This window comes from Zootoca vivipara, chromosome Z2 (genome assembly GCF_965207765.1).
Source record: "Zootoca vivipara chromosome Z2, rZooViv2.hap1.1, whole genome shotgun sequence".
In the NCBI taxonomy this organism is placed as follows: Eukaryota; Metazoa; Chordata; class Lepidosauria; order Squamata; family Lacertidae; genus Zootoca; species Zootoca vivipara.
The window spans coordinates 22,175,260-22,191,204 of NC_142585.1; the positions used below are offsets into that span (position 1 = coordinate 22,175,260).

Consider the following 15,945-nt stretch of genomic DNA (forward strand, 5'->3'; position numbering starts at 1 on the left):
TAAATAATAATCTTTTATTTTATTTTGTATATGGAAAAAAAATCAACAAATTAAACGCAGCAAGCAAGCAGCCCACATTTCTGAATGTGCCGACGACCATGGCCACCTCTTCCCAATCTGGGGCAAAGATCAAGCCGCGGAAGCCGAGGGGCGGAATCTGGGGGCCGCCCAATGCCCTCGGGGCGCGCAGGCCTCAGGCTCCGCTAGGCCCAAGTCCCCTTTTCCGCCTTCCCTGCCTCTTCCGACCGCCGCCTCGGCCGCCTCCCACAGGCCAGCCCGTTCCACCGCCCCCACGCGGCCGGAGGCTCCCTCGGCTACGGAACAGCCTTCCTGCCTGCTTCCCTTCTCTCTCTCTCTCTCTCCCTCCCCCCGCCCCCCAACCCGTAATTACGGAGCCGCCGCTGTCTCTCCCCTCTCTCCGTCCTCCTCCATTCCCCTTCAGGCGAGCAGCCCGTCTGAGCGCCGGCACGGGCTCGGTCCCTCCTCCGCGGCGGGGGCTCCATGGAGCAGGCGAGGCGCTAATGAGGCGGCGTGCGGCAGCAGCAGCGGCAGCATATATACCCCGCCGCTGGGGCTGTTCCGGGCGGTCGTAACAGGAGCCGCTCCGCAGGCAGGCAGGCAGGCAGCTCGCCCGTCCGCCCTTTCCTGGGACAGAGACCATCCCCACCAGCGGTAGCGACGGCGGCGCCCCCGGCGCCTTTCCCTTCTCCCCCGGCGCTCCTTCCTGACGGGCCTTCTTCTGAGGAAAGAGGAGGGATGGCGGAGGCCGCCCCGACCCAGCTGGAAGCCGGTGAGTCTCGGGTGCCGCGGGGGCTGAGGCGGAGGCTGCCTCCTTGGGCTTCCCTCACCCTGCTTTAACCTGGCTTCTTCTTCTCTTCCTCCTCAGAGCTGTACTACCTGATTGCCCGCTTTCTCCAGTCCGGACCGTGCAAGCAATCTGCTCAGGTGTGAAGCGTTTGTGGGCAAAACCTAGCGTGGTTGGTGGTGGTGGTGGCCGGTATGGGGGCGGTGGCGGCGGCGGCCTTATTCTAGAATGGGGCTGGTGTTTTTGTAAGTCGGGGTTGTGGGGAAGGGACCTCTATTGCCTCCCCTCACCTCTTTGTGTGTGTATCTGTATGTCTTTTTCCTCAGGTGCTGGTGGAGGAGCTGGAAGAACACCAGGTAATGTCCCAGCATGTGGTCTGAGTGGGGTTTTTTGGGAGAGAGTGTGTGTCTGTGGGATTAATTAATTCCGAATTAATATATGCCTCCTCTTGACCCTTATCCTCACTTCAGTAGCTGTGCAAATGCCCTCTTGGTTCTTAACCCCTTCCCACAAATCTTGCTATCAATGAAGAACTTGTTGGGATAGGTATTAATTGCACACCTTTGCAACGAAGCCTCCGTCTCCACCCCCTCTTTATTTTGTTTTTAAATTATATTTATTCACGGAGCAGCTGTCTCAAATTAAAAAAGAAACCGTGCTTGCTTTTGGTGACCTTTCATTTGGCTCTTAAAAAGAAAGAAAGAAAGAAAGAAGGAAAGAGGGATTGTGATAGTAATCAATGCTGCTTTCTTACCCCCCCTCCCCTCCCAAATGTGACAACACAGGACATGCAGTTTTTATCTGCTCAGGAAAGGAGCATTATTTCCCCCTGTAGTGCTTGCTTATGGGACACCCTGGGGTGGCAAATGAGTGAGAGAGTGGGTATATTTTGGTCAAGGAGCTAGTAGTGGCTTTGTGGAAGGGCCAGATAGGCTTTCTTTTCTGAAGAACTGTTCCAGGCCAACAAAGGAGAAGCTGCATGAAATGTAAAGGGCTCTCCCACCACTAAGTAGGACAGCTTTTACATGTAAACCTATTTTCCTTTATCTTCAGAAGTTTTTTTCTTTACACCCATCTGCTGAGTGTAAGTGACATGGCATGCAGCTGTAAGAATCAGTGGGGGAGTTGTTGGGAGATAAGGGAATCATTTGTTTTCTCCATTTCGCACACGCTTTTAATTGCAAGACCTGTATTTCTTCCTTGCACCCCCTTCCCTGCCCCACTCAGTTGATCCCAAGGCGCCTGGATTGGCAAGGCAAAGAGCATCGAAGAAGTTTTGAGGATTTGGTGAGTGAAGGCTGGCTTTTAAACTTGCAGGTGGGGGTAGGGGTTGTTTCAGCTATGGAATATATGACAGAGTTATTGCCTTTCCCCTTCTTTTCTACTCCAGCTGAGGGAGAAAGGAAAAGTAATGTTAATATTAGTCACTTGGGAAGTGATTCCTGGTTTAATTTTTGTGTGAATCTGAACGGGGAGGGTTATCTGAGGGCACGTACAAAGCCCAGGCCAATGATTCTTCACCTACCAAGCTGGAGTTCCTTGTTTGCAAATGAGAGTTGCTTGCTGATTGGTTGCAGCTTTAAAGATAGGAACTGAAGAGGGGTGTTTTTTTTGCAGCATTTGAAAGAAAAATACTACTCTCACTGCATAGCCATATTATGTAGAAACAGAGCATTTGCTGATACAGATATTTATTTTATACTTTAGATCAAAATGTAGAATGTAATCAAATTATAAAGTGAGTCATTTTATGTTAAGTTTTGCTTATGAATGGTGAAGATCAGTATGGAAGTACATTGCTTTAAACATGGGAAACATTCATATTTGCTTGAGAAATAAAGGAATGGTAATTCTTGCTGACTAAAAAGGGAATGTAAAGAGGGAGATGGGCTGAAAGTTTATTGGAAGGCAATCCTTGAGCAAACCTTGGATTCATTTCATTTTAACAATTTGTGCTGGTGAGATGATAATGTGGCACATCAAGTTATGAGTTGTGAGAAGTGTATTAGTGCGAACTGATTTACAGAGTATAAAATATTACATATTTTTAGAATACACTTCTGGTTTTGATTCTAAAATGGGCTATGCAGTCAAATGCTGGAGTATGCTAGTTGCTGTGTGTGCCGATCATTATATGGGATATGATGTTAAAGTCAACATTGTATGGTTGCTTCTGCTGGTACTGTAGCACAGTTAGTGTAATTGCTCAGTACTTTTTTTGAATTATTCTCTTATGTCTGATACTCCTGTTTAATTTAGAGGCATCTGAGGAAAGGAAGACTATTGTTACACCTCTGGTCTAAACACTACTGATGTGTCTTCTGTCACCTTGATTCCATAGGTTGTTTTTTTTTTGCAGAAAATTTGTAGTTCTGAAAATTTTGCTCCTTTTGCTTTTAGCCTTGTACTAATGCACTGTGCTAGATGCTGTATGATGTTATTTTTATTGCTTTTTTGCTTCTTATAGATTGTATTCTTTTATTACAATTTACATTCCATAGAATTCATATTGCAGTACAATAAAATATAAGGAAAAAGGAAGCAATAAAATATGCATATTTAATGCGGCCATATTGTGGACTAGCGGAATGAAACTCATTGACCACTGTCTACCTATGACATTTTGAGGACCCCTGATATTGGCCACTGGGCATGTTCAACTGTTTAGTGGGTACTTCTTCACTTCAGATTGTAATATATTATAAATGATTATCTGAAGCTGCTTACTGGGGCTAATTCCATCCCTTAGTTCATGTATGGGGAACGGTCCACTTGCATGGCCAGTGATCAGGAATAATGGGAGTTTTATTCTAACAACACCTGGGGTGATACGGGTTCCTCATCCTTGCCTTAGTTCTTAACCTATACCTAACACTTTATTTTTTGGAAGCTAATAAGGATGGGCTGCTGGTCTTTAGCAACACATTTTATCTCACTGGGTAATATAAACATTTCTCCATATTTCCAGGTTGCTGAGTGTGGCTTTTGAAATTAGGTATGAGAGAAAAACTCATGTAAGCAGGCAAGATGAAACTTTAGAATATGATTTAGTTGGTTTGAATCGACCCTTCTGTCCTCGCCCAGTTTAATTTTTCCACCATTTGAGGTCAAGCTTCTTCCCCGACCCGCTGTCTTTTTAACGCCAGCAGGAAAATTAAACCAGCAGAGGCAAAACAGAAACAAGCCAGTACAATTAGAATATGAAAAACAACTGATGCAAAACCATGTAAAGAATTGTGTGGCAGGAGATTTGTAATTTCTTATAAGCAAGAAGTTGCATTTCTTCTTCTTTTGCTGATCTTATGACTGGGAATAAAGTGAATTTCAGGAGATCACAGATTAATTAATTGCTCTTAAGTCTTCTCTGTGACTTTTCAAGGTACTTAAATATTTCTAACATTCATTTCAGGAAACCTTTGATTGTGAGTGAATGATCAAGCTTTATAGGTATATTCTGGCATATAAGACGACCCCCCCAACCTTTCCAGTTAAACTATAAAGTTTGGGATATACTCGCCGTATAAGAAATACGACCCAGCGTATAAGACGACCCCTGACTTTTGAGAAGATTTTCCTGGGTTAAAAAGTAGTCTTATACACAGGAATATACAGTACTTACATAGGAGTATTGTTGTTAATAACTGGCTGGTATATTTACACAAGCAAATACTATAGTAATTGCTACCAGTACTTGTGATACCTATTTTACATGGCATGTCTTTGTGACTTACCATGCAAAGCTAGTACTGGATTCCATGCATACTGGAAGACTAGACTGACTGACTAGATATGATTCTTCTAAATCTGCAGTTCTACTTAAAAGGCATCTACCAAACTACTCATGACCTATTCTGAAGATGCAAAGGATAGTGTCAGAACTGGCCTTGAGCCTTAGGGTAAATAGTGTTATTTTGGAAAACAAGCACAGCATCAGCATAGTCATTTTCATACTTGGGATCCTAGTTAGCTGCTTTATACCCTTAGACAATTGATTCATCATGCTCTACAATGTCTACAATGGCTGTTGGTGACTCTCCAGGATTTCAGACAGGGAACATTATCAGCCCTGCCTGGAGATGCAACGATTGAACAAGAGACCTTCTGCAGGCAAGCAGATGCTTTTCACTGAGCTACTATTACTTTTTTGTAACTAAACTGGAGCAGATGCTCTTGCTTTAGATAAAGCCCCTAATACATTGCCATTTGAGAATTAAACTAGTTTCCTGCTAGTGTAGTCTGGAGTATTTATGCAAAGAAGCACAATAACAATACAATGTGCATGATCTAATAAGTCTCAACTGCTTTTCAGACTGAAGCCCCTCTCCAAGTAGTGATCTAAATTTAAAATGTGTAATAAAAGGCAATTTTGTAAATAAAATCAAAACAGCAAGATAAAATATAATTCTCACAGACCAGCAGAAGACAAACAAGGCTGAAATAATTACCGTGTTTCTCATATTATAAGACACGTCTTATATTTATTTTTTCCTCAAAAAAACACACTATGGCTTATTTTCAAGGGATGTCTTATTTTTTTCCTCCTCCTCCTCCTGCCGCGGCCAGCATTGCTGCTGTGCCTATCACTATGTCTTATTTTCGGGGTATGGCTTATATTCCTTGAATGCTTAAAAATCCTGCTATGGCTTATTTTATGGGTATGTCTTAAAATATGAGAAACAGGGTAACTTGCCCTGAAAAGAGACCAAAGGTACCTCTGGAGGAAGACCGCAGAGCAAGTGCAGATACAATCATGGATTAAATATTTTTGTAGCACATTTCCAGTGCGAAAAATGTTTTACATGCATACATTGTCTCAGTTGTTTTTTCAGGCACCAGGTAAGGGAGGTTAATATTATTTCCTTCATAATGCAGATAAAGAGTGTATGTATCTTAATAATATGTAAATTATAGCAAAAAGTCTAGATGGTCATGTTGTCATATAATTCATTAGCTACAAGTGCCAGAAAGGCCAGACAGTGGTAAAGTCCAGCTATGTGAGCCCTGCTCAGAGTAGACTTATTAAAATTAATGAACGTGACAAACCTAGGTCCTCTAATTTCAGTGGGTCTACTTTGAGTAAAACTTGAATGGTTTCAGCTTTTCCTCTAGTTCAGAAGACTAGAGGCAAAGCTGCCCCCAAGCTATTAGTGGTGATGGGGTTCTGCCATAGGAGCCAACTCCTAGCCACCTCAAAAAAAAATTAATAGGCATTGTCATTCAGATGGTGTCCATGCACTGCATCATTTGATTACCAGTATGTGGGGGCAGGGCTTACTTGGGATCCCCAATATTTTATTCAAGGTGGGACCCCTGGGTTCTGCTTATGAACTACAGAATAGCATAACAACAAATCCTGTTTAAGATGCATGGATATTGTCCCCATTCTCTTTACTGGCAGCTGTTTTTACAAAACAAAGCAGCTTCACTGTTTTGTTTCTTCCTTATCTTGACATACCCAGGACTCCAAATGTCTCTCCAATCATACCTGTTTGCTAGAATCAAGTGGCTTTTTATTTACCGATTAATTGTCCTCTGGTCTACCCTTTCAGGGTTTCATACCAAGGGTGAAAACAAATTGCACTATTTAGTTGTTCACTTTGCAAATGGTTAAGGTAACTATTGATTTGCAGCACTGCATTAAATTTACTGAGCCACCAGAATCCAGCTATCTTTTGTTCTGACCTTGGTTAATTTGGTTTTTATTCTCCTGCCTGTCCCATTCTGCAACTGGCCACCTAGGCAGTTATCTATGACAATTCCATCAGGACAAAAGAATAATAATAAAAAAGAGGGATCACTTGTATAGGTTACACTGATGTAATTAATATATGGGATTCCCTGTCATAAAATATTATTATGGCCACTATCTTAAATTATCTTTAAAAGGGCTTTGATAGCTTTTTGACAGATAGATTAATCGTTTGTAGCCAACACAGATGAAACAAACTTGGAGCTTCAGAGGCAGTATGATTCTGAATACCAGTTGATTGAATTGGGTGTGTGTATGCCATTATTTGCTTCATTCTCCAATTTGTGAGCTTCCTAGATGGATCAGGTTGATCAATGTACCAAGCAGTGTGGTGGACTTGACGGACCTTTGGCCTGATAGGAACATAAGAAGAGCTCTGATGGATCAGGCCATAGACCCATCTAGTCAAACTTCCTGTTCTTTTAGTGGACAACTAAATCCCTGTGGGGAGCTTGCAACCAGGACCTGGCACAACAACACTCTCCCTGGTGCAGCAGGGTTCATCTTAAGTCCTTATTTGTGAAGTAGGGAGCACTGAACTTTCTGAGGGGAGTAACTTGCATGCCTGGTGCATAGACATGTGACACTTAGCTAGACAAACAACCTTCTTATTGAATAGTAGAACACAGGTGTTCCTTTGGCAGTAGAAATCTACATCTCTCCTGCTTTTTAGAATGTTGGGGGTAGGATTATCTACTGCTCATCTAGCTTCACGGGTGGTCAACATGGTGACCTCCAGATGTTTTCGACTTATAATTCCCATGATGCCTAACCATCAGCCATGATGACTTGGGCTAACAGTTTTTAATCCAAAATTTCCGGAAAGTACCATGTCGGCTATCCCTGATCTAGCTTAACCTGTGTGTGTGTGTGGGGGGGGAGAGAGCATACTAGGCTTCTCATATTTCAAAAAGTATAAACCTGGACACCCCTAAAATTATTGAGCTCTTTTTAGAAAAACGCCAAAAGAGCTGCAATTGTATAGCACTCTCTCTCTCTCTTTCACACACACACACACGAGCCCACGTTTCCTCTTTTACCTGCAGGAAATGGTGGGAACCATCGGGCAGGAGTGCTCGCACCTTGTGGCTGGGCAGGCAGGCTTGGAAAAGCTTGCCTAGGAAAGGCATGCCAGGTGCTGGCACTGTGGCCGCAGCAAGAGCCTGCCGCGCTTAGGACACTGCACCGCCACCACATGCTGAAGCACCACTGCTACCTAGCATGCCACCCGTATCTCGGAGAAGCGGTTCTCCAACAGGGTGGCCATGCATGGGCAAGCGAAGCAGGCAGTGGCCAGTGGCAACAGCAGTGGCACCATGGGCAGCTGGAGCCCTCGCCATGCGCCCCACAAAAACACCCTGGGGAAAAAGCCTGGAAAAATATTCCCCCAGATGCCATTTTAGGCATCCAATTTCCATACATGTCTGGAATTTTCTGGGCGTATGGCAAGCCTAGAGCACACACACAAATGTGTACTGATAGAGCTATTTTATTCTATCCCTTTGAACGTTATATTGTTTTTCAGGCCAGGTATTGAAAAATCAAAAAAGTTATTTCTATGCCAGATAATTTTATTTGTTCAGGTATCAGTGTTATATCTGTGTAGATGGTTCTTTAAAAAGAGGATTTTTTTTGCATTTTGTGTGTGTGCAAATTATCTCTCCTTGTGAATATGTCAATTCAGATATGCCAATAAAAATCAACAAGATAAAAGAAATACCTTAGGTAAGGAATCTGTCAGCTTTAGTGCTCTGGGGAATTATTGTTGTTGTTTTTCACAACTGGAAATCATTTTTACCTGCATAAAAATCTTTCTTCGAAAACGGTGCTACTATGTAGTATTTTCCCAGCCTTTGATTTGAATGTGTTTCGCTGTGGCTGTTACTTAACAAGCAGCATTTATTTTTTTAAAAAATATTGCCATGAGTCACAAATTTACATTGTAGCTTTAAAAGTTAAAGAAATCCTTGGGAACCCACTGTTTTTAAGGAATGGGCTAGTGCTCTGATGTTTTTTATTATACAATAATGATCTTATGTGAAGTAGTACCTCTGGTGGGGAACACTTTGTGCTTCTTGCAGGGTAGTTTGTCCACATTTGGTCTCCACCCTGCACTCAGCTCTCACCTGTGGTTCCTAGAAGCTGTCAGCATGCAAAACTGGCTACACCTGGGAAACTGCTTCGACTGACTAGCTAAACCAGGTGAGGGTAGCCAATGGGTCTCTCAAACCTTTGGTGAATTAGGGACTTCGCTTGTATGCAAAGACAGGCTGTGGCAGATTGAGTGGATGGGACCAATAGTAAGTCCAATGATCAAGAAGATGGTTTCTGCACATGCTGTAGACAGAAGTGAGGGGCAGATGGGGCTTGTCAATCTGGGAAAGTAGCCCATCTAGGAGAAGGAAAATCTGAACCTAAACCTTGGGAGAAGAAAAGCAGTAAATCCTGCACACACATGCTTGGATGGTGCCTTATAACCTCCTTCTGGCAACTCCTGCAGCCAAGCTGGTACCAAACGTAGTGCTCTGCTTTCTTTTGGATCACATCAGTCAGGCCGAGAATGGGGTCTTCTCATCTGGGCACAAGAAAGGGGCTGTGAGCAGCTGTCCACTGCTTGCTATTAATCCAAGATTTGGTGTAAATGTGCCCACTGAGCCCTGGGCTTTACTGCTGTTCCTTATTTACTGTAGCTTTTTATGTAGCTTTTGGATTTTAAGGAACATGGTATAAGCTACTTTGGGCATTTGTTACGATTGGGAAGGTGGGATATAAATTGCTAGATACTTACTGAGATCTGGTTTAATGCAGTTTGTAAGTTGTGAAGTGTGTAGTTCAAATTTTACCTTAGCCGCAGGATTCACTTGGTAACCTTAGGCAAGTTGCTTTTCTAAATCTGTTATCCCTGCCCTCTCCCTTGTCTGCAAGAGAGCTGGTATGGCAAAGTTGCTAGAGAATGTCTGCCTTAGACCAGGGGTTGAGAACCTCAGGCCTTTGGGCCAAATGCAGCCCTCTAGTCCTCTTTGTCTGGCTCTTGGGGCTATCCTCAGGCCACATCCATCACGGGCCCTGCTTCACATCCTCCTCGAGTGGTTTTGCCTTGAACGATGATGACTTTTACTTGCCTGGATGGAGGATATGGAGGAGTGTGTGTAGAATTTAGCTTCTATTCATTGCTGCACCCACTTTTGCCTGTGAACCTGCCCACCACTGGCATGTGGTTCCCAGAAGGTTGCCCAGGAAGAAATGCAGCCCTCAGACTGAAAAGGGTTCTCCATTTCTGACTTGTTGTTGTTGTTTAGTCGTGTCCGACTCTTTGTGATTCCATGGACCAGAGCATGCCAGGCACTCCTGTCTTCCACTGCCTCCCACAGTTTGGTCAGACGCATGTTGGTGGCTTCGAGAACACTGTCCAACCATCTCGTCCTCTGTCGTCCCCTTCTCCTTGTGCCCTCCATCTGTATTTTAGAATTTCTGTTTTGTTGGAAGCTGCCCAGAGAGGCTGGGGGAACCCGGCCAGATGGGCGGGGTATAAATAATAAATTATTATTATTATTATTATTCCCAACATCAGGGTCTTTTCCAGGGAGTATTCTCTTCTCATGAGGTGGCCAAAGTATTGGAGCCACTCCTTCCAGTGAGCACTCAGGGCTGGTTTGCTTCAGAATGGATAGGTTTGCTGCTGTTGCAGTCCATGGGACTCTCAAGAGTCTCCTCTAGCACCATATTTCAAAAGCATCAATTCTTCGGCGATCAGACTTCTTTGTGGTCCAGCTCTCACTTCCATACATCACTAATGGGAAAACCATACTATACTAACCAAACTACTATACGGACCTTTGTCAGCAAGGTGATGTCTCTGCTTTTTAAGATGCTGTCTAGGTTTGTCACTGCTTTTCTCCCAAGAAGCAGGCGCCTTTTAATTTCGTGACTGCTTTCACCATCTGCAGTGATCATGGAACCCAAGAAAGTAAAATCTCTCACTGCCTCCTTACTTAGTTGGTTTAAATTCCTTCCTGGGCAAGCAGCACTCTCTCACCCTAAGCTCATAGGGGTGTTGTGAAGGGAAAAATGGGAGACCTACCGTATGTATGCCACCATTAGTTCTTTGGTGAATTAACAATAAATAGTAAGAAACTTCACTGCTAAATTACATAATCTTTTGAGAATTATGAGAACCCTCATTTTATATGAATTTTAAAAAGCTATAAATGTTAGATTTTGGAATAACATTAAAATGCAAAATTTGATTACGCAATGTATTTTAATTTGTGTGAAGAGAATATCCAAATGTTCCTAATACAGTTGTACCTTGGAAGTCAAACGGAAACTGTTCTGGAAGTCCGTTCGACTTCCAAAACGTTCGAAAACCAAAGCATGGCTTCTGATTGGTTGCAGGAAGCTCCTGCAGTCAAGCGGAAGCTGTTCGGCTTCCAAAAATAGTTCGCAATCTGGAACAGTCACTTCTGGGTTTGCAGTGTTCAGGAGCCCAAACTTTTGAGAACTATATTGTTCAAAAACCAAGGTACAACTGTTAATATGAGCAAGGGAGGGAAACATGATTTCAGAATGAGATAGTTGGAAACTACTTATGTTCAGAATGTTTCCTTGTGTTTGGAAGATGATCAGCTAACTTTTTTAGAATGCAGGCAACTCAGTTGCGTTGAGTCTTCAGTTTAACTACTACCATCGATTTCAAATGTGTATTTGTGTTGTGGAGAAGGTGGGCCTGCAGGATCCCCAACATCAAGAGCCAGGCAACTCAGCATCATGGGTGGAGGACATGTTTTCCTTTTCCTTTTGCAGTATTCCCCAAAATACTCCTAATAAAAATTGGCAGCCATATGTGTACGTGGGAAAAAGTACAACACTTGTATATTGCAAGGGCCTCTGGTGTCCTCTATGCATAGAGACCCTTTGCAAATTAATCTGTAAATTAGACATTGTGGTCATCCCATGTCCTGAGAAGCAAAAGAAAGCCCACAATATTGTCTTTGTAAAAAAAATTATTGAGGTTTTTTGTGTTACAAAGCAAACAGATAAACAGGGAGTGGTACATCCCTCCTCTCCCCCAACTGCAAGATGTCTATGACAATATTGTCTTTTTTTTTAATAAGAAACACTAAGTAGCGTCTTTTGTAGTATTTCTGCAATGTGCAAATGTTAACGTGGACTGAGATTACAGTAAATAAATATACAAATATTATTGTCAGCTTAGGTTTTATGTTTGTACTTAAGACCATTTTTTTAAAAATAAAAAACCCTTATTTTAAATTCTGCATATCATGGTAATATTTTCTACTGGTTTTCATGTGCTCAAAGGAGTACAGGACTACAGTGGTGCCTCGCTAGACGAAATTAATTTGTTCCATGGGTCTTTTCTTATAGCGAAAAATTCGTCTAGCGAATCCCATAGGAATGTACTGAATTTTTTTCGACTTTTTTTTTGCCCATAGGAACGCATTAATTGAATTTCAATGCATTCCTATGGGAAACCGCGATTCGCTAGACGAATTTTTCGTAAAACGCATTCGTCTAGCGAGACAAGCTCCGCTCGAAAAATCCTTTCGTTAAGCGGAAATTTCGTTAAGCAGGGCATTCGTTAAGCGAGGCACCACTGTACATGTTTTGCATGGAGCCCTGCTTGTGCTTGCAGGGCCCGTGTAAAGCGTTCTACCCCAACCCATTGCTTTCCCCGTTCCGCTCTTTTAGTGACATTTTAGGGTCACATTGGGTTTGGCACCATGCACTTGTGTGGGATCACGCAGCTATTGGCCGTGCATAAATTGGCCGTTGCCTGTACTTGAAGGAGCATCTCCATCCCCATTATTCAGCCCAGACACTGAGTTCCAGCTCCAAGGGCCTTCTGTCTGTCGGTTCAGTGTGAGAAGTGAAGCTACAGGGAAACATCAGAAGCCACTTTCAGTTGTCACACCTGCCCTGTGGAATGTCCTCAGAAGATTTCAAAGAGTTAAACAACTATATAATTTTGGGTAGACATCTGAAGGTAGCTCTGTTTTAGGAAGTTTTTAATGTTTGGTGTTCTTGCTGTTGTTGTTTTTTCTCTGGACTGGACTGGGGCAACCCAGTCAGATGGGCAGGGTATAAGAAATTTATTATTATTATTATTACATTGTTGTTGTTGTTGTTGTTAGTAGTATGTTAGTTGCATATTTGCTCTGTGACTCTTACAACAAGCCTGTTTCATTCTGCTTGTGTGATTACCCTTATTGTTGCATTTCGAGTTTCCAAAATTATGGATATTTTAGCAAAGTACATTTCCCCACATAATTCCCTGCCTGAGGAAGGATCACATAGAGGCAAAAGCAACCATTTTTATGTGAAATAGCTGTAAGTAAGAATTGACTCCCTTTTCTATTTTGTCTGCACAGAGAAGAATTATATGTGTAACTCAATGTTTAATTCACCGTTATAAAAAATCTGTTTAGTAGTAGAGATTGATTGGCTTTCTCTATGTTGTGTCTACTCAGGGTATCCTGGCAGGGAAATTGAGGGCTGTAAAGTTTATAATTATTGGCAGACACTATATATACTGTCTTTCCAAACTTCATTTACTTTACAGCTTGAACAGAAATGCTACTTATTGGTGTTAGGGATGGTAAAAAGTAAGTTTTTAAACAGGTGAAATGATATGCAGATACCACTTCTTCAAAACCTGTCTCAAGCCCTGGTTAGTATTAACAGTGACATTTAAATGCAATTTAGTTTGGTGTGTGCAGTGCAATAGGGGGAACATTTGTAATCTTTTAAATATGGTTCAGATATTCTCAACCAGCTGGTTCCTTGATATAAATTTATTTAATATCAAATTTTGTTTTGGTTTAATTATCATTTGAGCTGATACCTGAATTGTCCAATCATAGCTATGAACATTGTTCCATCTTCTGGAGTTGATCATACCATTGAATTGGGACTTCTGAGCAGATTAAAAGTGAAAGTTTGGTGACATGTACTTTGAATTTAACGAGCTTCTGGGTTCACTCTCTGTCAACTCTGGTTAAAAAGAAGCTCATGTAGCAGAGCTGGGAAAGGATTTCTGCCCAAGAAGAAGTAGTCAGTGCTAGTCAGAAACTTAGTTCACACATAATGATAAGCCATGGCCAATGGCTTTGCAGGATTGAGCAGTACTGCTTGTGCCTGCTGCCAGGGTACTCCCACTTTGCTTCTCCACTGGCACAGACAGAAGCAACAAGCCATGAAGCCTTGACTTGTAGTTACATCTGAAGCAGGATTGTAGTTTCTTTCTCCCCAAGAAACTATGATAATCAAGCCAAGAACAAACTGTGGTTTTATGATCACCAGGGGAGGAGCTCTGGCACGGTTTTTGACCTTGATAAACTATTAATCATGGCTTTTTAAGTGTGTACCAGGCCATAGGGTTAGACGGACAAATGGTCTGATCTGGTGTGAGGCAGATTTCTATGAAAGCAGATAAGCAGATGCCAAATTCCTATTCGCCTATTCATTTGGAAGCACAAGTTGCAGTTTGGTGTAATGCCTGAATCAAGACATAGACATTGTCGGAGACTTGTTGGGGGAGGAGGGTTGATGCTTTATTGGGACTTGCTGCACGTTCAGAGAATCTTGTATGGTAAGTTTTCAACTTATGTAGTTATATTCCGCAGATCGTGCCTAAAGCCAGAATTGTGTGTAGTTGAAACCCATTGGGTTCAATGGGGGCTGGGATTGCCAATGCCATTTTTCCTAGCACTCTGCCCCTTTCTGTTTCCTTTCTATTTTTATTCATTTATTTATTTATTGCCATGTGTGTAAACCTGAATGTACACCAGTTTAATGTGCATAAGTTGCAGGCTTACTGTATTAGCTCAATTACTGTGTTGTGTCCTAGGCAGTGGCACCAGCTGTGGAATTGGGTTCTTGCCCAAGTGTGGCCTTTGTGCTTGGCACAGAGTCTAGGAACAATATGCCACATACTGCCAGCACTGGTTCTAAAACTAGGAAGCAAAGTCAGGTCAATGAAAGGTTGGTTGGCAGACAAGCAGAGGGTCATTCAATTTAAGTAAGAATAGGCAAAGCAGGGATCAAAATTCAAAAGGCAACAAGCAAGTTGGGCAGTTCTGAGTGGTGGTTGGACAGGGCAGGCTTGAATGTTGCTCCAACAAGCAGAAAACCTAGACAGCCTTAAAGAGGATTGCAGCTTCCTCTGAGCAACATTCCTTGCTCCATGAACAGTCTCAACTCTTAAAAGGCATGAGGGAGGCCAAAGTTCTAGGTGGCCTCCAAATTAGATTCCTTGGAGTCTGAGGAATGCAAGCCAGAGAGGCACTGGCATCACAGGCGTCTCTGATACTGGAACTCCCAAAGAGATAGGGATATTTAAGACTGATTCTGAGAGCAAACCCTCCTTCTGTTCCAAGATGTCCTCTGTGTTTGCAGCTTCTTCACCTGAGAATGGTGGGGTTTAGAGCACTAGTTCAAAGGAGACTGCTATTCACATTAGTTTAGGAACTGAGCACAGTTCTGGGTTTGTTTTTGTTTGTTTGTGTGTGCTTTTCCTCTTAAGCTTTCTAGCTTATTTTTTTAAATGAAAATATTCCTAACAGTCTTGGGAAGTTAGGCACTTTGGAAACAAGTGCCTCCCCAATTGCAGTGAATATAAAGGCTGTACCTACATCACTGCTGGTGCAGATGTGCTGCTTCTTTTCATCTTTTACTGCATTGTATTTTGAGGTACTGTCTGTGCTAGGTGTGGGATAGAGGACATTTCCCTCCACCTTGTAGTCAGATAAACAGGAAACAGGAGCTTGGCACTCAATAAACTGAAAAATGCTGATATGTTGGGGAAATAGAAGAAAAGCTCTAACATTAATTATCTTTTTAAAAAATAATTTAGGTGGCAGCCAATGCTCACATCTCTCCAGACTATCTTCTCAAAATCTGTGAACGCATTGGACCTTTATTGGATAAGGAGATCCCACAGAGTGTGCTTGGGGTGCAGACTTTGCTGGGAGTGGGACGGCAGTCATTACTAAGGTCAGCCAAAGGTAAGATATGTGGCATTTTTCCTTCGTCATATTTTAAAACCTCTAGTACCATTTTACAAAGGCCCTGAAAGTGGCCTAACTTTCTATAAAAAAAACTTACCATACATAAAGCAAGCAATAAAAATAACATGTTATTTTGTGTTTTTTACATAAATTGCACTTCTGGTTAACATTGAAAATAAATGGGCAAATAGGCAGAAAGAAAGTAATGAAACGTTGAAACAGGCAACATTGCATCTCATGAAAGCTTTTTTCTGAAATTTCTTTCCTTTTTGAATACGTACAAGCATTTCCCAGAAATAGCTTTGCAGAGAAGGGAGGGATGAGAACAAGCTCAGAGAAGTCACGGCTTCCATAGTTCCGGCAAA

General features: G+C 42.4%; 1 protein-coding gene across 1 annotated transcript in view; it reads left to right on the top strand.

Moving 5' to 3' along the window:
- The first annotated feature begins 353 nt into the window (after positions 1 to 353).
- The window catches only part of BRWD3 (bromodomain and WD repeat domain containing 3), a 74,423-nt gene continuing 58,831 nt past the window's right edge, over positions 354 to 15,945 (top strand). Inside the window, exons 1-5 of the mRNA XM_035132474.3 lie at positions 354 to 790; positions 887 to 945; positions 1,132 to 1,161; positions 2,033 to 2,092; positions 15,427 to 15,577. Coding sequence (XP_034988365.1) covers positions 757 to 790; positions 887 to 945; positions 1,132 to 1,161; positions 2,033 to 2,092; positions 15,427 to 15,577 — 334 coding nt within the window. The 5' untranslated portion in view covers positions 354 to 756. The remainder of the gene's footprint in view (positions 791 to 886; positions 946 to 1,131; positions 1,162 to 2,032; positions 2,093 to 15,426; positions 15,578 to 15,945) is intronic.